The sequence below is a fragment of the Carassius auratus genome, chromosome 43, assembly GCF_003368295.1.
Source record: "Carassius auratus strain Wakin chromosome 43, ASM336829v1, whole genome shotgun sequence".
Taxonomy (NCBI): Eukaryota; Metazoa; Chordata; class Actinopteri; order Cypriniformes; family Cyprinidae; genus Carassius; species Carassius auratus.
The window spans coordinates 5,309,636-5,334,054 of NC_039285.1; the positions used below are offsets into that span (position 1 = coordinate 5,309,636).

The 24,419-nt window shown below is 37.3% G+C and overlaps 1 protein-coding gene across 1 annotated transcript in view; it reads left to right on the forward strand.

Moving 5' to 3' along the window:
- The window catches only part of LOC113061528 (protein-methionine sulfoxide oxidase mical3a-like), a 64,050-nt gene that overhangs the window by 19,736 nt on the left and 19,895 nt on the right, over positions 1 to 24,419 (forward strand). The window contains 26 exon segments of the mRNA XM_026230693.1: positions 1,051 to 1,151; positions 2,805 to 3,062; positions 3,482 to 3,597; positions 4,262 to 4,388; positions 4,575 to 4,668; positions 4,806 to 4,832; positions 5,208 to 5,355; positions 7,152 to 7,348; positions 7,491 to 7,609; positions 7,678 to 7,749; positions 7,846 to 7,858; positions 7,861 to 8,024; positions 10,400 to 10,486; positions 11,583 to 11,666; positions 12,249 to 12,359; positions 12,884 to 12,970; positions 13,361 to 13,480; positions 13,809 to 13,904; positions 14,105 to 14,215; positions 14,576 to 14,674; positions 17,073 to 17,259; positions 17,656 to 17,747; positions 17,890 to 17,980; positions 20,239 to 20,434; positions 22,181 to 22,413; positions 24,316 to 24,405. Of these exon segments, the coding sequence (XP_026086478.1) occupies positions 1,051 to 1,151; positions 2,805 to 3,062; positions 3,482 to 3,597; positions 4,262 to 4,388; positions 4,575 to 4,668; positions 4,806 to 4,832; positions 5,208 to 5,355; positions 7,152 to 7,348; positions 7,491 to 7,609; positions 7,678 to 7,749; positions 7,846 to 7,858; positions 7,861 to 8,024; positions 10,400 to 10,486; positions 11,583 to 11,666; positions 12,249 to 12,359; positions 12,884 to 12,970; positions 13,361 to 13,480; positions 13,809 to 13,904; positions 14,105 to 14,215; positions 14,576 to 14,674; positions 17,073 to 17,259; positions 17,656 to 17,747; positions 17,890 to 17,980; positions 20,239 to 20,434; positions 22,181 to 22,413; positions 24,316 to 24,405 (3,120 nt within the window).

Sequence of the window (24,419 nt, forward strand, 5' to 3'; positions counted from 1 at the left end):
CCAGATGGAACTTAAAAGGTTATTTCACCAGAGAATGATAATTCGTCCATCTTCTACTCACCCTCAAAGCATCCTATTTGCATGTGACTTTCTTCTTTTAGAATAATCCAATCGGAGTTATATAAAAAATTGTCCTTGCTCTTCCAGCTCAGAAGACGTAAAATAAAGTGCGTACATCTGTAGTAACATGTCCCTCACACGGCTCCAGGGGGGTGAATCAAGGCCCCCTGCAGCGAATTCAAAGCTTTTTTGTAAGACAAATATCCAGATTTCAAATGTAATAAACACTTTTTTTCTAACATCTGCTGACTGTGGGATGCGGAAGACGTATGTGTCGCATGCGCCTCTGGGAAATGTAGTTGCAAAGGAAGCAAAATTTCCTTACTTTAGCAAAGGAAAACCAGTCTCCTCTTGACTTATTTTGAAATCCTCTAACATTTTTCTTTACAAATCCTCATTTTGTGCTTCTAATTCGTGACTAGCGTTTTGTTTTGTTCTCTCTCTGCGCTCGTCACTAACCACGCAGAGCTGACATACTACGACATCCACCTGCACGGTTTCTGTTTCCCAACAGTCAGCAGAAGTGAGAAAAAAAGTGTTTTATGTTTGAAATCTGGATATTTATCTTACAAAAAAACGCATGGATTCGCTACCGAGGGCATTGATTCACCCCCCGGAGCCGTGCGAGGGACGTTTTATTACAGATGCGTGCACCGTATTTCACAACTTCTGAACTGTTGACATCAAACACCCCTTACCCCATTGAAAAGATTTGGAAGAGCAAGGACATTATTTAATATAACTCCGATTGCATTATTCTGAAATAAGAAAGTCACATACAACTTGGATGCTTTAGGTTGAGTAGAATTTTAATTCTCGGGTGAACAAACCCTTTAAATACAGCTGTAAACGAATGCAAACAACTTCCTCTTTCTTTTTCTGTCCCCGTTTTTTTTTTTTCCTCCTTCGACATGCTGTCTGTCACATCTCCCACATCTCTTCCTCCCTCTCGCAAATTTAGTCTTTTTCTCTTTTGCTTTGCCTCCACAGGAATTGACCTGGAAAACATTGTCTACTATAAGGATGACACGCACTACTTTGTAATGACTGCCAAAAAGCAGAGCCTGCTGGAGAAGGGCGTCATTCTACATGTGAGTGATCAAAGAATTTGTCTGCTGCCAGTTTTCTAACTTTTATTCGCTGTTCTCCCTCCCTCGTTATCTTTGTCTCTTCCTGTTTGCCTATCTCTGTCCCTTAGAAAAGTACTACCGCACCTCTGCTCAAGGCAGATGATTTGAGATGCAGCACAAGCATGAATAAAAAAGAAAAGAAAAAGAAAAAAACAAGCTGGTTTTAATTGGCCTGGTTTGTCTGTATAAAATGTTTTTGAAACTTTTCAACTGGTTAGGCAGGGAAACCAGCTGATCAACCAGCTTTGTGAGGCTGGAGGACCTTAAACTAGCAGAAACATCTAGTTTATGACATGTTTAGGGTGTTGTATGACAGAGCATTGCTTTTATCAGAAGTTATAGTAAAGGCATTTACAGTATAATGTTGCAACAGAATATAGTGTTCTTTCTAAACTTTCTGTTAATCAAAGAATCCTCAGAATAATCCATCACATTTCCCACAAAATATTAATAATAATAAATTGAGTAGCATAACTCAATGTTTCCAACATTGATAACTAGAAGAAAAGTCTATTTAGTACCAAATCATCATAATACTGTTTATTTTTGTATGTTCTAGGTGTTTAATTCTGTCTTTAAGAGGCTTTTTGCAATAGGAGTGTAAATAATTATTACTTTTGGACAGTCTGTTATCTTTTATTCACAATGAGCTCTTCTGCTCTGATACCAGTACTGTCACGTTTGTTGAATCATTAACATTAAGGAGCCTCAGTCCCAGCCATTTCACTCACACATAAACTCTTGCATAATACACCTGATATAATGATGCACAGGAATGACACCAATTAATGTAGCCCAATAGGTTGAGAGAGAGGGATGCTTACTTTGTATTTTTCAGGATAAATAACAAAATCCCACTGGACAAAACACTTGTTTAAATATGTAGGATTATGCCTTAATTGTAATGGTTCTCAGAATAAAGCCATTTTAAATGAGTGTCAGTGCAGAGAGTCCTCATCCGTTTTAAAGAGCCTGACTGTTAGCAGAAACAAACACTGCTCGCTCTTAGCAACATGAATCAGAGAGGAAAAGCCCTCTCAAATATCCCATTACCACACCCACAGCCACTCACAAATTAATTATATGCCTTGTGGTGCTCTTCAGTTGCAGAAAACTTTGAGCGTAGTTTTAAAAAAATGTAATGATTCTATTTTTGCAAAAAAATTTTTGACTTGATCGAAAAGATGCCACAAACATTACTATGGGTCATAATATATTTATTATTTACATAAAATACAATATATACAACATTGTGTTCATCTGCATTCGGGCTCTTTTTGCAAACAGCCTTTAAGACTTAATATTAATGTTATGTTGTATAAATAACGAAGCGTATTCTATATGAAATTATGAGTTGAATCCCATTGATTAAAAACTTGCTATCAAATGCGTCACTCTACTGGTCATCTGCAGCGCGCGCAGCTCAAAACAGAAATGCAGAACATTAACTGCTAACGTTTTAGGCTAACGTTATAATGACACTACTATTGTAAAAAAATAAATCAAATAAAATTGTTAATTGTTATGGTTTCACCGACAATCTTTTTTTTATTGTAATGAGACTTTATAGAATTACAATTATGTTTCTTTAAAAAAAAATTCACTCTTGTACAGGACTATGCTGACACAGAAATGCTGCTGTCCAGGGCCAATGTTGACCAGAAGGCTCTGCTGTCCTATGCCAGAGAAGCAGCAGATTTTTCTACCAATCATCAGCTTCCAAAGCTGGACTTTGCCATCAACCATTACGGCCAACCTGATGTGGCCATGTTTGACTTCACCTGTATGTACGCCTCAGAGAACGCAGCACTCGTCCGCCAGCGCAACGCCCATAAGCTGCTAGTAGCCCTGGTGGGGGACAGTCTTCTAGAGGTGAGTGGAAAACCGATATGGAGGAGGGAAATGAGACTCATGCTCATGTAAGGGAGTATGTTATTTGTTATAACCTAATTAAATAGAACCAGATGGTTTTCCATGAAGTACCACAAAATTGGCTTTTGCTCTTCTCCAACCTCTTCCTTTGACAAATTTCCACTTCTGAAAATACATTTTCTCACATAAATCTGAAACCACCACTTCAGAAGCTGTGGTAATGAAAGCATTAAGTTAAAACACCACACAGCGTTACACTAGCTAACCACGATTGTGAGGGCAGTTCTTCCATCTTCTTCCAAACAGAAGGTGACTGATCTCTAATATGAACTGTACATTTGTTCATTTATCAGTTTTCTTGTATGAGGAACAAGTTAAGTGATGGATATGTGATTTTTTTTGTGTGTGTGTGTGTATAGCCGTTCTGGCCGATGGGCACTGGAATAGCAAGAGGTTTCTTGGCAGGCATGGATGCAGCATGGATGGTGCGGAGTTGGGCTCAAGGAAGCTCTCCTTTGGAGGTGCTGGCTGAACGGTAAGAAATTAAAATAATGCTATGTACTGAATGGAATGCTAGTGTGCTGCTTACAGTATGCTGTGCAGTATATACTGTATATTCCAACCATTTAATTGTTTTTAAAATTAGTGCATAATATACAGTCTGCAATAAGACTTTCAGATGATGTTTTGGATGATTCTCATGATGTTGCTTGTTCAGGAAATGGAAAGCTATGTTAATGAAAACAATGCAACTATTTCGCATTTTGATCCAATTTGTGTCTGAATATTTAAACTTTTTGCATACTGTAAAAATAGTGTGAGTAATATAGTGTTATGCTATTCCAAACACACGCAGAGTGATACATGACTTTTGATGAGGTTGACAGTGATTGTGTCTTCAATCTAAGCAGTAAACAGCTCAAGTCCCTGCAGGCCGTCACTTACTGTGGCGCTTGTTTTCTTACTGCAATGTTATTTTGCTGCATACTGCAGGGTGATTCACAGTGTCAAACCACTTTTCAACTTGCATGCAATAAGCAGCGTGTTTGTGGGGAAGCAAAAGTGTTTTACGAGCAAGTAGCTTGCATAATGTCTCTAGGGTCTCATATTGAGAAATCACTAATGGGATGAACGCCAAAACGAAGGGAATTTGGGTCTGAAATCATGGTGTGTAGTAATCATGAGCCCTTGGGTTTCAGGGAAAGCATCTATCGACTGCTGCCTCAGACGACACCAGAGAATGTGAGCAAGAACTTTAGTCAGTACAGCGTGGACCCGACTACACGGTACCCCAACATCAGCCTTCACCAAGTCAGACCCAACCAGGTGCGATTACACACATCTGACCCATCAAGTTTTGTCTAAATTTAATTTGCGGTCACTTTATGCACATATAGCCATTTTATCTGCCTTCTGCCTGCTTTCTAGATATTGGCATCAGAAAAAATGTGTGAAAACCCTCCTATGGAATAAACATGAGTTCTAAAAACTTTACAAAATAATTGTCTGCAGGTACGGCATCTGTTAGACTCCGGAGAAATCAGGGATTTGCGTGTCGACATGGAGAATGTGGTCAACTCTTCAACTCCTAAACTCACAAGAAATGGTTGGTAGATTTAGTATCACATTATTTTTATTATTGCACATCAGCTGTGGATGCATTAGTTTGCCATATATTTATTTAGGCGTTTTTCTACACATCTTAAATGTAAATGTGTGTAACTTGATTTATTCTCATCCTAGAAATTCTGCTTGAGAAGCAATTGCAAGGTAAATTTTGTGGGCGACTCTAATCCTAATGCATGATGTTCGACAGGCTTCTACGTTTCAACAAGCATTGTGCAGTTTATTGTATGAAAAGTGTAACTTTGACATGGAATGAAAAGTTGTCTTTGAGCGCTTTAGAATTAAATGCAACTGTGCACTAACAAATATTTGTGGATTTTCACAAACTGAGAACTGTCATCAATGCCGTCGATGTCTTGAATGTTCCATAACCTCTCAAAAAGGATTTCAATGCACCATGAAAGTTCTTCAGACGCCTCTCTGGTCATGTGACTAACTCCGATTGGATGTTGGCGCATTCCATTACTGAATGTGTACATTCTTGCTTAGGCACCACTTGACTTTGCTTGCCATCATCAGAATCCATCGTGCGCTCCAGTAAGCTGCTGAACTGGTGTCAAAGGCAGACGGAGGGATACAGAGGTGTCAGCGTGTCTGATCTCACCACGTGCTGGAAGAGCGGCCTGGCTCTGTGCGCGCTCATCCACTGTTACAGACCAGACCTCATGTAAGTGCAGTATGCCACATGCTGATCCCAACAAAAGAGCTGTGTTATTACAATGCTATATTTAGAGACGCAGGAGCACAAACTATGCCACAGAGAATCAGAGATTCAGTTCATGCAAAGAATAAGAAAAGTTGAATTGGAAAGGACGTGTAAGTCATGTGCCCACGCAGTGTGAGAATAACGGAGATCAAGCAAAGTTAAAAAGAAAAGTTTTGACATTTTAAGATAGTTTTAAGGTTTTGGTGGTGGATGTAGACACAAATAAGATACACTGCTGTTCAAAAGTTTGGGGTCAGAATTGTTTTTTTTGTGTGTGAACTGTCCCTTTAAGCTGTGGAATAGGAGTCAGTAAAAATTTGAGTGCACCTTTAAGCGATAATGTCATTGCTAATATTACTCAAATGTTTCTTCAGCTGTGGTAGTTAATTTGTCCTCACCTCATTACTTTTAGTTCTTCTTACATTGGATTCTTTTACGTAGATCAGCTGAAAGCCCCATTAGCTTTTGAGCATACATTAGCATTATCATAACTCTCAATTAAAGCAGATGCTGAGTGACCTTTAAAAGCTTTTGCTTATGAGTTGTTTGTTATTGTCAGCTAAACTAGACTGCATTTGTGATTGTAAGGCAGCATTAGTGTGCGTCTCTGAGGAGGATACCAGGCAAACAACTGTATCTCTGTCCAGACACTTATGCAGTGTATTACTTCAGTTTTCATATGTTTACTATAGGAAGTATATTACTGATAATGCATATAAAATAGACTGTGAATTAACCAATCAACATAGTCCCATTTAGCATACATTGTACAGTGCCATTCAAAAGTTTTTATTGTTTTAGAAAGTCTTATGCTTACCAAGGCTGCATTTATTTGATAAAAAAATTAGTAAATTAATTAAAATTTTGAATGAATGTTTTCTATTTTATTATATTTCTAATATAATATAATTATAAATCCTAATATATCTCAGATTTTTCAGAAATCATTCTAATATGCGGATTCAGTGCTAAAGAAACATTTCTTATTGTCAATGTTGACAATTGTTGTGCTGCTTAAAATGTATGTGGGAACCAAAATATATTTCATACATTATAATAAGTGTAATATACTACATAACAGGCTATGTAAGTTCACACAAAGTTCAAAGTGATAGCGTTTATTTGAAATATAAATCTTTTGCAACATTATAAATGTCTTTAATATAACGTTTGATCAATTTATTGTCAAAAAAAAAGACCTGACACCAAATTTTGAATGATAGTGTGTCACTGTTTGATGTGGATATTTTTAATCATTTAAAATACACTAAAATGTTTTCTGTTTGATGCTGAAACGGATTGAAACTAACAGATTTGCATCATTAAAGCAACCTTCAATGATGTTTGCCAGCTTAACACAATATGAGCGATACTCACTAACTTGGGAATGCAGCAAAATTCAACTTTAAAGTTTAATGCAATGCAGTGCCCAGCAGTTGGAGTCCAGACAGTGAAGCTGGTGTGATCCACAACCTTATGCAGTTGGATGCAGAAACAGTAATAACTGCTGCTAGCAACCAACAAAACAACAACTTGAATAACTGTCAGGGTGAACAGCTCTTGAAAACTGTATTCAACAGATGCTCTTGTGACACTTATGATTTAAAGATGTTAAACTGCTTTCTTGATTACTGCTCTTATGATTTATGTTCTCTGGCGTCACTTTTTAACACGTCCCTATGGTTGTCTAACTTGCTAAATAACATGATTATTGTTTATGGAGATGTTTCTGATGTTGCAATGTCTTATAACTGTAGTGACTTTGACTCGCTGGATGAGAAAGATGTGGAGAAGAACAACCAGTTGGGTTTTGACGTGGCCGAAAAAGAGTTTGGGATTTCTCCCATCATGACTGGGAAGGAGATGTCTGTTGTGGTGGAGCCTGACAAGCTCTCCATGGTGATGTACCTCAGCCAGTTCTACGAGATGTTCAAGGACACCGTGCCACCTGGTGGTGAGTCGTAGCTCTACAAAAATGAATGAAAATTGCAAAACCGAGCATGAATGTCAAGCTGATATAAGTGTTTATGCTATTCCCTAGCATGCAGTTTATTCATAGATTGTAGTAGTTATTATTCAATAAATTTGTGTTTCAGAAAACCACAATATGAGCCCTGAGGAGAAGGCTGCGTTGATTGCCAGCACTAAATCACCCATCTCGTTCTTCAGTAAACTGGGTCAAAGCATCGCCATCTCCCGCAAACGAAACCCCAAGGTAGTCAAGTTTTTAATGATAATACTGATTATATTGGTCTTAACTTATACTACACAAATTTTGTATAGGATAAAAAAGAAAAGGAGCTGGATGGACTGGGGAAAAGACGAAAGACCAGCCAGGCTGGACAATCAGAGGATGTAAGGCCATATCTTCCTGGATCAGTGGATGTGTAACATACTGCTTTGTGTATGTACTTGTCTAAATCCATTCATTCCTGTTCTCCAACATCACAGGAAGAGCTGCAGAGGGTAATCGAGACGACAGGCCCTCTATAGCTGCAGCTCTGGCAGAGCGTAAAATTGACTCTGCTGCAGCAGTGAACAACAACAATAAAGTGAAGGTGATGGCCACACAGCTGCTAGCGAAGTTTGAGGAGAACGCCCCCACGCAGTCCACCGGACTCAAGCGACAGGTGGGTTAGAATGTGTGTTTTTGTACAGTTGCTCACTAAAATGCGTGGACTTTCTACGACATTTGTGGATTCTTATAGTAACACGTGTAATGTCTTCATCAAGAACGTGCTAAACTCCTTTGTTGGAATATATTAAACTTTGTAAGAAAAGTTTACAGAACAACAAAATGATTGTTGTTCTGCAATAATGCCTGACTAACTGTACTGTTATTTTGTTATGATGTATATGTACAATTATAATATTTTGAATTAGCTTTATTTATATTTTCTGTTTTAAATTTTTTAAAAATGTATTCTTTTTTCGTTTTTATTATTATTGTTTTTTTGTTTTTACTTAATTTTTAAATAAGTTTAGTACATCAACTTATTTAGTTTTTTGTACTTTATCCCTTCAGTCTGTACAAATTGATTTATGTGAGAAGCATAGTTTTGTTCAAGGTTTTTTTAACCAAGTGGGATGAATCCTCTTTTAAACTGCTGTTACTTACTGCTAAAAGTGCACAGCATTCAGGGGTTGTTTGATATGATCAGTTTTCTACAGGACAATTGACTCCGATCATGCTGATCCATTATGGAGTAGCCAGAAAGAATGACTGGCATGAGAGAGGATTTGGGAGCTTTTATAGAAAGCTAAACCCTTCCTGATGTTCTGCATCAGTGTGAGGCTGATTTGTTTGCCACCGTTACCTACTGGAGCCATGCATCTTTACACTACTGTTCAAAATGAATACATTTGTTCTATTAATATAAGAATCCTGAGTGAAATGTATCTTACTTTCCACAAAAATATTAAGCGGTACAACTTTAAGGTACAGGTTGTAGGACCTGCCACTAGAGGCCGCACTACCAAAACAATAACAATCGCGTGGTTTGATGACGCTAAGAAGGAGCGTGGAATGATGGGATTTGTTGTCTTCTACCCAACAATACAGCAAATATAGTTTGACAGTAAATTATCAAATTAATTTAATTACTGTTTAGTCAGATGATATGAAAACGATTACCACTTGTTAAATAAATATATACACTCGTGTACATTCAAACACAATAATTGGGCATACATAGCAAATGTGAGTTCAACGATTTGTGCGAGTAGATTACATACAAAGTCAACGCAAAGACGCGATCAGACTATGGATCAGACACGTCCTAGTGCGGGTCTAGAGACGCGATGCCTCGCGTTTGGCGTGTATGCCCCATAATACCAAAATTGTTGATTGTTATAATAGCATACATTTTCTGTCTATCAAAACAACTCACCTGTCGAGTAAAAAACAATCGAGATTGGCATATCTTTCTAGTTGAAGTTTGTCGCGAAGTTCTCTCCATCTAGAAAATGCAACACCGATATTGATCCTCGCTCTTTCTCTCCTCTTGTCCCAAACTCTTCTTGGTTCATTTGGTTGGCCCGTACACTTACATTTATGGGAGCTGTCCTTGTCGACAGAGCCAGCGACAGACGGTAAACAGTACTTATGTTTCATAAATAAGTAACACAATCCACCATAAAACGTGCAAGAAGTAGTAAATAAGGAACTGCTTGAAGCAAGCTAGGAGTTTGCTGGACGCTAGACACTACTTTCGCATTTGTCCATGACACTTTTGTCATGTTGTTTCTACGTCAGTAAAGGCGGTAACAAAGGGTAACTAACGTCACTGACAGGCGACTGTCAAGTAGTTACATATTGATATTGAGATATTGTTAGTAATCAGCTGGGCAAAGTATATAACACTAGCCTAGTGGTTTTTGGATATTTTACTGCAAATATCTTACAAATTATTCCTTTAAGGAGTATTCAGTTGTGACGATAATAGGAAATGTTTCCTGAAGACTGAAATAACGGCCGCTGGAAATTCAGCTTTGCCATCACAGGAATACTTTTTTTATATATGTTAAAATATAAAAGGTTTGGTTTTCAGTGTAATAATAATATTTAAAAAAATTGTTTTACAGTATTTTTATTAAATAAATGCAGCCTTGGTGAGCATAAAAAACTGCTCTCAAAAACAATTAAAAAATATCTGACCCCAAACTTTTGAACGGTGGTGTTTTTGTTCAAGTGTTCATGGACTGGCTCATTTGGATCTCTGCTCATTCATCTGTTTCCTTCTGCTCTCTGCATGAAGTAGTTTCAAACTCAGTCCCTGGTCACATGTTTTTAGTAGATTGTTTTATTCATGCATGGCACATTATAGGTCTTTTTTTCTGCAGTCAGTTCAGTCATTTACTTTTAGTTTCTCTCTTTATGCCTATCCTTATTTATCTTTTCCCCCCTTTTCCATTATTTCTCACTCCAATGGATGATGAATGGCTTTGGCACTTCCTCACATTTCATTGGTCACTTCACCCATCATCCGCGTGCCACTGGTTACAGGGGAACTCCATGCCCGATCTGGGGCTCATACTGACCCCCTCTCTGAAAGAGTCAGTGCGGCTGGCTCCAGTCCCTGCATGGAGGAAGGTAAAGAGTGTAGCACAATCCCATGTTCCCAGATTCCCATCAACCATTTAATGCTCTAAGTACCTACTTACCTCTCTACTCATCCATATTTATCATTGTCTTTGTGACTAAATGAACTGGGTTTTACTTGTTAATTGTTTTTAGCATTTAGTCTTAATGCTGTTTCTTGTTTGAGACGAAATAGCCTTATACATTTTATATTTGACATATAACATCTATAGATATATATATTTGACAAAATCCTGTTAAAAAAGATTGGAAATGAGGTAAAGAAGTGGATTTTGCATGAAACCATTCTTGTGTAAATTAACATACTAAATTGGCCTACCCAAAGGTAGTTTTCTGAACAATTTTCACAGAAATTCATTCTGTTCATGTGTCATGAATTATTGTATGTCGTTCAGTCATTAAAAAATATATCTTCCCTATATACCACAAGAGACTGAACAGAATATGTGTCCTTCCCTCCTTGTTTTCTTTTGCTAAATAAATATATGCTACTGTTCCAAAGTTTAATGTCAGTAAGTATTGTAGGTAACACTTTAGAATAAGGAACACTTATTCACTATTAACTACAACTTTTCCTTCAATAAATTCCTGATTGGCTGCTTATTAATAGTTAGTCAGGTAGTTGTTAAGTTTAAATAAGGCATAATATCTCCTTAATAATACTAATAAATGGCTAATATTTTAGTAATCTTCATGATAATAAGCAACTAGTTAATAAGGTGAGAGAAGGAGAGAGATGAATCGAAAGTAACACCACAATAGAAAGTAAAAAAAAAAAAAAGCATTTATTTGAAACAGAAACGTAACATTATAAATGTCTTTACGGTCTCGTTTCATCAAGTAAATGCATCCTTGCTGATTACAGGTAATCTAAAAATAAATAAATTCAATACTGACCCCAAACCTTGGTGATTGGTAACGCAGCTTTTACTCTTCTCTAAGGTCTATTAATGGGTTTATTAATGTGAGTTAGCGAGCATAGTGTATTTCTGTTTGTTTTAATTAGACGACTGTTATGAACATGAAGGCTTGTGGTGTGTGAGAGGAATGCATGGCACTTGAATTCATGCGTTATGTGTATGTTCAGAGACGCACACCATTACAGGAGCAGATGAGTTTCCGCTATAAGGAAAGACTGAAGTGTCAAACTCTCCCAATCAAACAGGAGCAGGTACACAGCTGTAGAAAAGCCCTGCTAATTTTACTTCAGTTTAGTCTCCTTTGACCTTTTTTTGTGTAGTAAACGAGAAGATAGTCCCATGAGGTGTTCATTTAGTCCCCTGTGTACTTGTCTGTTGTTGTTAGTTTCCTGTTTGACGTGTTCATGCATTGGAGACACTGCGCTTCGGTGCTGTTTGCTTGCGTTTCCAGTTTGATTGAGACGAATGAGCCGAACGCTTTGCTTATTGTTCTGCTGCTTTGATATTCCTCATTCTCAGATTGTAGAGGTTCAGATGTGGTTTTGATAGCTTTGTTAGACATTCCTTGTGCATGGGAGGTCTGTTTGTGTGTGTTAAGTGTCACTAAGTCACTGGGTTTGATTATCAGCTGTGTTTTTCTGCTTCTAATGGGACACTGTTTGTTCTCTAACACAATGCTTTTGTCTGTCATCGCTACAGTTGTGTTTGTGTGTAGTAGGTGATTGGATGTTTGGATGGTATTATCAGGGTTTTGTTTTTTATCTGAGGAGTGTGTGTGTGAGGTTTTGTATTGTGTAAGTTTATGTGAACTGGTTTCTCTTGTCTCTCTGAAGGCCAGCAGCGGGACTGAGGTCTTGAGGTGCTGCCCTAAGAAAACCATTCTCCTTTCTTCTTCCTCACCCTCATCTTCCTCATTCTCTTCATCGTTTCCTCCACATGCACAGGTGACACTCTCCTGTCTTCCTGTACTAACCTCAGCATCTCTCTCATGGGTTGGTTATAACAGAACTTCTCTTGCAGTCTCTTGAGATGAGGTTTTTGTAGGTTTTTAGACTTTATGGTGCAGAGCTGTTTGTCTTGATCAATGTATCCTGGCATATTCATGGCAATGTCCATGTAAATCAGCAATACAATTTTTTAGTTATTTTTATACTTCACTGGTTTGAATTCTGCCAACAATTGTACAAAAACACATAGGAAACAATTTTTAAGCTTCAAATACCTTTACAAGTACATGTATTTCATGCAGTTTTGGATACCAGAAATTTGTTTTATATTGTTTGATACATTTGAAATGGTATTTGGTTAGCATCATTTTAATAAAAATACTGGAATGGACCACCGTGCTTTTGTTGCATATTGATTTCAGAAATATGGGGCTGTTACCCTTGTAGGTTTGATTGTTAGTTTAGTCTGAGATCTTCTAGCTAATGATAGGGTTGAACTGATTCATGTCTGTTCTCTACAGCATTATGTTAACCAGTCAGAGATAAACACGTGTAATGGTGGTGGTGATGAAGAGAATGAGATCCAGGACCCTTCAATCTATTACAGGGTAACCATGACAACTGCATGGGGCTTTTCTCAAAACTTAGCCAGCAAATCTTTTGGAGATTTGTAACTTCCATTTCATCTTCGTGAACATGCATGCATTTGTGTGCATTTGAGAACAACAGTTAACTTCACTTAATTTGCAGAACAAACCTATTATATTTATATTATAAATACAAACAGTTATGTTAATTTTTTTAAGTAATGACATCATCGTTCATTTTATCACAGACCATATTTTGCTCATGAACCGAAAAACTCCATATGAAAATTTCAAGGGAACCCATGACGAATTAGTCATCTGAGTTTTGACGTCACAGCTGCACTCTACAATACGACATCCAGAAGAGATTTCTAACCCAAACAATAGTTTCATCAGCCTTTCCGTTTACAGGAAGATAACCTGCCTAATGAGGACAAGCCAGAGCCCATACATATCCCTAGCATTCAAGAGCGAGTGGACACTCTAGTGTCTAGGTTTAAAGGCAAGCCTGACAGAAAGGACAAGCCACAGGTAGAGCAATTCAAGAACAAACAGCATGCTCTTAAAGGGATAGTACACCCAAAAATGAAAATTTAGTCTTCATTTAATCTTAAGTTGATCCAAACAGTTTCTGATGAAGTAAATGACAGATTTGTCATTTCATGGTGTACTATCTCTTTAACTAGCAGATGATGGACAATATCAGACAGCTTAGTCAAGACCAGGTTTAAGACAATAAGTACACCATGTCTTGAGTCGTGGCCTTGACTAGTCTTATATTGAACATTTGCGCTCTTCCTTTTTCCAAACATATTAAAATTAATAGTTTTTTTTCTTCGTCACATCTTCCTTTGTGAAGGTTCTGAAAAAGCCATCACGATTCTTTGAGCAGTGGCTTTTGACCCACCGCCTCAGTCCTGAGCAACCCTTTTACCCTTCTGACCCCCAGCATCAGGTAGCCTTGCCTGAGCATGGAGAGATATGCATGGACGTCTGTACCTTTAAGCATACAGTTCCTTTAACCTATGATGGTTTGAATGCTTTATACGTAACCCTACACAACTAAAAAGGTTTTTCCTAATAGATTTTATTCACAGTATTGAAGAAATCTTTCTTGTCTTAGCATCATGAATTAAGACTGCATCTCTCTCACAGCGGAGGGAGGTTTTGTGTTCTGATGATCACCTGCCTTTACACATCCCCAGCATTCAGGAGAGAGCCGAGAGGTTAGCCTCTCAGTTTAAAGACAAACCAGCAAAGCCAAAGGTGAACTCTCAGCACTGGCTGTCCTTGAAAAAACATCCATGCACAGCCTTAAACCGTTGATGCATTTTAGCAGTTAAGCAGTCTTTTGGCCTTATTACAACACAGATTTAGCAAAGATGGAGGGGAAATTGTTTTCAAGGAATATTCTGGCTTAAATAAAGCTCCTATTCATGTTGTGTTCATAGGTAAAGCACTTCTTAAGTGTGGTAAAATCACTGTAACATGGCCTCTCGTGGCTTATTGCTTTTATAACGAATCAATCATTTGACTTCTAGTTTTCTTTCTGCCTGCCTACCTGCTGTTCCCGTCATCTTTCCTTTGCATCTCTCATCTTTCTTTATGTCTTTACATATTTCAAAGTCTAAGAAAAAGGCCCCAGACTTCTTCACAGAGCATTGGTACAGACCACGTGATGCCAGCTCTGTTAGCCCTCTGCACTCTCCCAGCTCTTTCCGGCAGGTAGCAGTGATGCATCTAATGACTGCTGTGTTCTTGAGTCGTGTGTGTGTGTGCATGGATGTGTTTCTGTAACACTTTCAAACATACTCTGTTAATGGTAGAGAGCTGCCGTTTTGAGAACCTTTTTTTTCCCGAGATGTCTCCCTCCAGTCAAACATGTGTGTAACCAGATGTATGTATCAGTGTGTGAAGCTGAGAATGTTGAAATACAACAAAAATGGACTAGTACTGTATGTTGGCAAACACTTTAACACCACTGTAAGCTGAATGTGACCTATATTCATGAGCTGCATAAAGGCTATTTCTGGAAACTAATCTGCATGTTCATGCAACGTTGACATTTTTAATTGAATTTGAATTTAACATGCTTCAAACATGATAGTTAAATCCCAGGGTGAGTTTTTCAGGGGGTGCTGATAAATAGGTTTGCATCTTCAAGTCTGTTTAAAAGTATAATTTTATGTTGAAGGATTTTATTTTAATTAACAGTTTTTCTTGGTACAAATTGACTGCTTCGTTTTGCACTACTTTGAGCTGAATTGCACTTAGTGCCTTCTCTCATTTACACAAATAACCATGCAAGAATATCTGCATTTAACTTTATTTTTTATTTTCATGACCCTGAAACACTTATTCTACCATTCAAAATGTTGGGGTTAGTAAGACGTCCCTTATGCTCTCTAAGACTGCTGTTATTTGGCCAAAACCATAATACAGTAATATTATGAAATATTATTACAATTTAAAATAACAATAATATCTTTAAATAGAATAATTTATATTTTTAATATATTTTAACTTTTAATTAATTTTTCAGTTATTGCAAAACTGAATTTCCAGCAGCCAATTATCCAGTTTTCAGTGTCACATGATCCTTCAGAAATCATTCTCATGTTCTGATTTGGTGCTTTAGAATAATTTCTTATTATCAGTGTTGAAAAATGGTTGTAATGTTAAATATTTTTGTGTAAACCATAATGGATTACACCTTGTGCCTTCTATCATCTACACAAATAACCATGCAAGAACATTTGAATTGAAATTTTATTTATTTACATTTTCATAGTCTTGAAAATTGCCACTGCATCTCACTCAGCTTTCAACCATTTATGCTTTTAAAAAACGTATCCGCTTCAGGATAAGGATGACCCAAAGCCCTTGCTTGAGAAAAGGGATTTGGTAATAATTAGGAGTGTATTGTGGTATTGGCGTACACAAATGAGACTGCATAGCTCATTTTGTTTTGGTACATGGCTAACTTGTAGTATTGGGTATCACTAACTCTTTGATCACAATGCCTATACCATGATTCAGTGCACTGATAACTGGATCAAGACACACCAGCAGTAACGTCTGACGGCGTTTTGGGGACTGAAAAAAAACATATTTTACAAAACGGGTTTCAAAGTGCAAGTTTTTGAAAATGCCATCATTATTGTTTCCGTGTAAACACCCAATACAGGATTGAAAATGGTGACATCATGTGCATGCGTAGTACGTTAGGTATGTAGACATGCGCAGTACGTGTCGATTTTAAAGGCAAGTGTAAACAAACATACACAACAAAAGCGGAGTAACATGGTACTGTTGTTGCTGCTCAAGTGTTTGCTAACGCTTCTTTAGCAAAGTTTGGATTTACTTCTCCAGAATTACAACAAACAGCGGAGACGCATCATATACAACATAATCGTCATTTCCCTACAGGTACTGTTTACTCACAAGGTGACAGCACCAACTACTGGCCTGGCATTGTAATACAGCGTTTTGGGCCATTTTTGCAGATGTGTGTAAACGTGAAAACATTGTTGTGTATACATTAAACTTTTTAAAAACGTAAGGGAAAAACGTTTCCGTTTTTTGAATACATCATTGTCGTATAAACAGCCTTATACGACAACAGTTTTTGTTCCAAGTGAAAGGATGTGAGAAAAGTTCACTGTGTCGATGGCTGCTGAGCTACAGATGAAACTGTGAACTGGACTTTTTTTTCTCATCTGTAAGATACTATAGTAGTTTATCGTTATTTATTTACAATAGTTTGATAATTGGTAAATATTTTTTTATAATTTCTGAAATGTTTCTACATCTTTTATTTTTTTATTCTAAATATGCTTAATTTATAGAATTAAATTTTTAAGTGTCAAAATTGAAAAATAAGTACATCAATTTGTAGATTTACACAGATTTTATTTTTTATTTTGTCTTTGGTAATTATTGACGCTGCCATGTACCAGACTTTACACAAGAGCTGAATATTTAGCTCCTCGAAGCACAGAAGTTCATAAATTATTTTGGTGCATGCTGTCTCTCTTGACAGATTTCTAAGCGTTAAGGTGCCACTCCTTGCTCTCATTTAAAAAAAGACGTGTCTTTTTCTTCTATATCTTTCTCTCTGCAGGGTTCCTTGCGGAAGGAGTTCCCTCAGAACATTGGAGGCAGTGATGTGTGTTTTTTCTGTCGGAAGCGTGTGTACGTGATGGAGCGTCTCAGCGCAGAGGGAAAGTTTTTCCATCGCAGCTGCTTCAAGTGCGACTACTGCGGCACCACCCTCCGCCTGTCCTCCTACGCCTTCGATGTTGAGGACGGTATGAAATCCAAGCAGAATTAAAATCCCTCCTGATTATATTATTCATACTGTAGCTACTTATAAGTTTCCTTTGTTTTTGTTCTACGTTTAATTATTAACTGTCTCTTTAATTTCCTGCTTGCTCATAGTTTTGTCATGAGATGTGCTTTGTTACACACACAGTGTGATGTTGTTTATGAGAGAGGGATCATTTCTCTTCATCATCAACCATTTTTTATTAACTGTGAGCTGTTCTGTAACCTCCCACATGGCGTAGTTACAGATATGCATGTTAGGCGGAAATCAACCACATGTTGCATTTTGCATTTGATAAATCGCCTCATTTGGGTTTTCTCAGATTTATGTCCTGAAACAGATGCTCATGGAGCACATTTGTGTGTTTTCACTCTTGTAGGGAAGTTTTACTGTAAACCACACTACTGCTACCGACTTTCTGGTCTGGCACAAAGAAAGCGGCCTGCTGCTCCTGCTCCCGTAAATGCCAAGGTTCTGACTTTTGTCTCTGAGTTTGGGGAAAAATCTATGTTTTTATCAGTGGGTTTTTCTTCTGACACTGTATTCCCAGGCAGTTTTTTTTATGTAATAACAAAGTTATAATGTATTCAGACATTTTTTGTTGTGGTCATAGGAGCCCCAGGTGTTGGCGGTAACCCCCAACACAGTGGACGCCCCAGGCCAAGCCATAACTTCTCAGGACCCTGTGGAACGCCGGCCCTCAGGTACCCACCTTTCCTCTTTAGGCCCCGTTCTGTGCCTCTTTCGGGGAGCAGGGGGCACCCTCCGCTCATTGCGTCGAGCAATGTCTTGGACCCGCCACCAGGTGGCGCACAATCCCTTAGATTCTCCTTTCCTCCTTGCATACTGCGTTTATCTGCTCTCCTGCTTTACTCTCAACATCCTGCTCAGTATTCTCTAGCATGACTCCCTTCCAGCCTCTGAGCTAATCGGAGCACCTCCTGCTCGCACATGCTGTGATAGAAAGAATTATCTGCTTGTTTTGTGTATCCCTGATGATGTCACAAATTATTAACTCATAAATCAATTGGATGGATAGAATATTATTCTGAGTGGTGCAGCCTAATTAAATTTCTTCTTTTGATTATGAGTTAACCATCCAGGCTAAAAGGCATATCATTTAAGTGTTAGCTATTGTTTATTAATCAAATACATAATGGAGAGCTTTTAAAATGTTTGAAGTGGCTCAAATGGTGGCTTAGAAATATCTTAAGTTATTTAAAATAACATTAAGTGTAATAATAATTAACCTTTTTTGCCTGCATTGCCTGTTTTTTTTACTCTCCTCTCTGTCCTTCCACTGTATAGATCCGTCATGCGTGCCTTTAAGTTTGTGATTTGTAATTTCTGATCTGTGCATCTTTTGTAACATAGTGCTCGTATTAGTGCTTGTGATTGGTGTAAGCTTTACCTTTCCCCTGTCCTATCAGAGCAGCTTGTTGTTGAGTTAGTGCCTGCATCTGTGCCTGTGATTGGTTTACACTCCCATCAGTCCTTGCATCTCTGTACCAGTGTTTGTTCACCTCTTAATTCTCCTCTGCATAGTACTAACACCATTGCTCCTGTGTATCACGGAGAATGATTTACAATGCAAAACAACTAGGGTGAAAAATATAAAGTGTAAATGGTTATATTGATTTTATTTATTTTTGGGGGGAAGTTTGAGCAATATTAATATATTAATCATGGAGTTAGTCATATAAATTTTAGAGGTTTTAATCTCATAAATAATTTTTTTAGCTGCATTTCACCTAAAAACTTGTATAAATGTTCAGAAAATCAGAAAATAGCATTATTATTATTGTATCATCTGACCGGTTTATTTATATTTTTCATTGCAGTGCTAAAAGTTATATATCGTTATGGGTTACAGACTACAGGTCTAAAAACAGACTTAAATTTCTTCATGCAAAAAATCATTTTTTTTCATACTTTTAGATTGTGGGGTAAATATGGCTGAAAAATGTAAAATACTGCCCTAGTACAATGTGTGAGAATAAAAATATTATATTAATTTATTTCCTTTATTTTTAGTATTCCTTTAGCATTTGGGTGATAAGATCCGATTACTCAAAAATCATTGATATGCATCAAGTGAGCATGACACACTATTTTATTCATGGGGTCTGTCACTTTATAATCACTATATGAGGCATATTCGTTATTCAGTGAGCTCTGAAATCTTTGGTTATAATTCGGTTATGGTTGATGAGTTGTTTTCAAATTTGTTTTTTTTTCTTTTTTTTCACTGATTGCTTGCTTCATTCTTCTAACCATTTCCACCACCATAGTCATGTTTTTATTGTTTAATTACATCCACAAAGTTCTCACTGGTTTGATTTGGGGCTTTGCACTTGATAGCTGTATTAGTCATTCACGTCCACCTGTTCATTAATGTTAAAAAAGTTCATTAATATTTCAACTAAATTCTTTATCTGATATGCTTTAATAGGAAGGGAAAAAGGCAAGGTAACCATAACTTGTATTTATTATCGAAGGATATATTATTTAGTATTGAGTATTTTACTGACAACTTGGTATTTAAATCTATTTAAATCTAGAATATGTGTGTAGTCATAAAGGCCAAATACTGCTTGTGTAAATAAAGTTAAAGAGTTATCCCTTTGCCTGTGTATGACTCATTTGTCGGAATGGAAATGAATCCATATGCAATTATTTGTTACCTTCAAAAACAGCCTTAAAAGAAGGTAGGGTGGGAGGACTGTAGATATTAATTATATGAAATATGTATTATAATAAACTTAGACTTTATAAATCTCTGTATTGACACCTGATGCTTTTTTGCTTTAAATCAAGAATTTATGAGTTATGATTATAATGCAAAAAATATGCTACCATGGCACCCCTGCATAACACTTGTGAGCCACCTTCTGTCTGTCACATATGAACTATTTACATGTATGAGCTTTTCTCATTACTCCTCCCTTTCTGTCCGTCACAGTCACAGAGGTGAACGGGGTGACAGAGCCCAGCGTGGCCAAACGTCTTAAAGGGACTCCTGAGAGGATCGAGCTGGAGAACTACCGTCTCTCTATGATGAGAGAAGAGGAGCTGCAGGAGGTGCCTGAGGAGACGCTGGCCGAGCACAACCTCAGCAGTGTGCTGGACAAAGCCACCGACGTCGAGGAGGGATCCAGGTATCGCTCTCATCTTTATATCATACTGGTTACGCTGTTCTAGGGTGTTGCTAGGCAGTTTCTATCATGCGAGCTCCACTAATTTTCAGTCATTTTCAACCATTAATTTGTTTATTAATTAATTAATTACTGTAATTAGTAATGATATATATATATATATATATATATATATATATATATATATATATATATATATATATATATATATATATATATATAAATATAATGAAATCTGTGCTTGTTTAGTAGTATCACTTAGTAGTACATTACTAATATAGTTCTGCTGTAATTAAAATATGTTACAATGTTAGCATTATCCAGACTCTTTTGTTCCCGTTTGACATGATAGATTTTTTTTTTTATGCAGAAGCCAAAATTAATTTTCATGTGTCATATGGTCATTTTGTTCAAGAAAAGTGATTTGAAGTAACAAGAACTGGCGTCCTAGTCTACTTTGAATCTCATAATTTGAGGACACAGTGTTGCCATTGTGTTTGATCTAGGGCTGCACGTTTTCAAGTTTTTCATTAACCGTTAACCGAGGCCCTTAGCGATTAATAATCGGTTAACCATAGTGTGCGCCAGGGTTTCCGTTGTCCGGTAATTTCCAGACATTGGCCAAAAAAAAAAAAAAAAGAAATGTCCGACAAAATTTAATCTCTCCGGTCAAATTGTCCTATTAAAACTACCTAATAATCCCGCCCACTAACACAATCTGTATTTGAGAATAAGCCTAAAATGTATAAAGCAAATATACACCGACCTTTGGCTATGTTATAAAGGAACAGGCTCTAGTAATGGTTATGTAACTTTCCGTGTTTAGGCGAAGGTAACAAGCAGGCTCCGCGGCCGCCTCGCTAAGGCTATGACTATGATATGTTTGACAGGTACAATATTTGAAAATCGATGATTATTTTTTTTAATTACATTTATATCTGAATTTATGTCAACCTATAGACTTTCAAATATCAAAATGTCATGAATTAATATGTATTTGTGTACAAAATGACATATAAACATATTTTCCTATTATATTTTGCCTGGAAACGCTTCCAACAAGGCGTCAGTTCTATTTCTAGCATGCACGCGTCGAGCCGCGCCTGAGCCGCGTGTCTCACGCAGGCAGTCTGCAAGCTCTAACCTGTTAACATGGGAGCCGAATTAAAAACAGACACGCCACGCAGCTGAGATGCTTTCGCCACGCATCCAGTGTGTCCTGACCGGCCTAATGATGCCCGGGTGTTGGCTGTTGAGATTACAACAACGAGGTTGTACTTGAAGTATATCTAAGCCTTGTTTTGCAATACTTGCATTTTGCCCCATCACTCTCAATTTTAAAGTGCTCCAACGCTGTACTTTTTTTTTGCCCGCTTCATATTAGAAAAATGACGACTTCTTGTGGAAATTACAAATGTCTGGGAGCGCTCTGGCGGTCTCTGGTGGTGCAAAAATGTATTACAACTAAATTCAATGCACGCCATTGACGTCACTTAACCGAGCAAAATGTTTCACTCGGTTACGCAATTTTTAACGGTTAATCGGTTAACCGGTTAACCATGGACACCCCTAGTTTGATCTTTATTGAATTTCAAATGTTCTGGCTTGGAATCAAAACTTTTAAATATGCAGGCAAGTGTCCTAAAGTGAAAATGAAATCAAAATAGTTTCTTTGTTATAGTTATTTGGGACTAAAAAGAGCAACCAGGGGTCATTTGGTGATTTTTACACACTTCTCCATCCCTACAGCAGCTCAGAGTCTGATATGGAGGAAGAGGATGAAGAACCGGAAGCGGCCGGCCCGTCCGATCTGGGTGGGGTTCCCTGGAAAGAGGCGGTGGAGCTCCACGCTAAACTAAAAGGAGAAAGCGACCCCGGTGCAGCTGATTACGACAATGGTCTTCATGATGGAGAGATGGACGAGGATGAAGAGGAGGAGGAAGATGAAGACGAGGAGGAGGAAGAAGAGGAGTCGAGTGATGGTAAGCAGTGCTGGTGGCTTCATTGTGCTTGTGAGGGTGATCAAAGTGTCTCGCCACAATGAATAATGGATGTAGATGGATGTCCTGGACAGAATGGCCTGTTTGATGGCGGTTCATTTGATTATAGAAGGCAAACTTGAAGTAGCTTATATTCTCTTTCTTTTTAGAATATAATTTTAAAGGAACGGAAAGACTGTAATGTGTTTGCTCTGTAGAGTCTCATTTGCTCTGTCCACTTCATATCATCTTTATGTATGTGGTGTCTTGCTCCCCTGATTAGATATTATACGTTCACCAGGGTTGTCTGCTGTCTCATATTCACAGAGAACTTCTGAAATTACATTTTCTCTTTGAGTAAGACTTTTTCTGATGAAAAATGTAAGACAAAAGATTTCCCAAGAGATTGCTCGAAGCCCAGAGCTTCAGTCCCTGATATATAATTTTTTAACACTGATATGTGTGATCAGCGAGACGTTGAATCATTCAGCGATTCTAAACTTGTTTATACTTATGTGATACTGTTACTCGCCTTTTCAACCTTTCGGCATTTTTAGATGTATCTGGCATCTCTGGCAAATCAACTAGTTTCCCTTTTTAAACTCTGTCTTTTGTATTTCTGCTTTATAAAAAGAACCTTTATAACTTTCTTTGACAAACTTTTTAGTCAAAGCTATTGTACAGGGTGAAATCTATCAAATAGCTGAGGAAGAGTTTGTGAAGAACTTTTGAAATGTTGAAATTTTTGAACATCTGTCACCCAATCAGAATCAAGGACAGTACAATACCATGGTTTAATATCTTTAGACAAGAATATATAGATCTTTTTGGTACTTGTATTATACTCTTTTACTCAGGGGTGCACGTAATTTTTTCAACCTGGTTCTTATAAGAGAACCTGGAGATTTTGTTTGGTCCTCACACTGCATATAGCGTGACCCATTAAATATAACTATAACAAATGAATTAAAAACGGTTATAATATTATTGCACTATTTTTTATTATAAATTAATAGTAAATAAACTAAATAATAGTGTGTGATAATATTATTAAAAATGAAAGGCAGTCCTAGTATTAAATACAAATAAAGTTATTTTATAGTAAACTTAAAAATAAAATGCTAATGTTTACTTACTACTGCTTTCTTTGTTTGCCTCTTTAAGAAGAATTGCTTTATGCATTTCCCAATTTTAAGTCGCTTTGAATGAAAGCATCTACAAATAAATAAATAAACGTATTTTCATCATATCCAAACTTAAAATCAGCAGGCTTTTATTTTGGCGGGTTGCAGGCAATAAGTATACGTGCTTCCGGATTTTGCACTTCTGTTGATTAAAGAGCGTCAATGGATGAATGTCACAGTTTTGCATTGTACTTTGAAAATGGCATTGCATAGCCTAGATTTATGCTTTCAGGTTGAAAATAAAATTTTGTGATCTAAAATGGTAATTGTGTATTAACAGCTGTCAACCATGTCGGTACGCAAATGCGCTGTCAGAACATATTTATATAACACATTTTTTATTTTGGTCACGCATGCGGACCTGCGGACCACTTACGTGCACCCCTGCTTATACTACATCATTCCAAAGAGTTGCCATATTTTGTCTGTTGATTATTTTAACTCAAAATAATAATAATTAATCCCCAAAATAAGTAACTCATCACCCAAATTATTCAATCAGTATACTGCCGCAAGTCTATACTGTAGCTGATACTACTGTTGAAGTCCTCAGTACTTCAGGTTTCTGAAAGGTTTCTCGTTCTATGTGTCATCCTGTATTGTGACAATATCATTTTTTCCCTTTCATCTTTTGCCTGTCACTTTTTTCTTGATCCTCTGCTCTGTCTTTTCCATCACTGTGTGTATGTGTGTGTGCTGGGGTAATTGTATGGGATGACAGCGGGAGAGTATTTCCCCTGGGACAGGGAGCTTCAGTCAGGTCTTTGGTTGGAAAATCTCACAAATGAAGAGGATACGGGTGTATTTAAAGGTAGTGATGCCTGT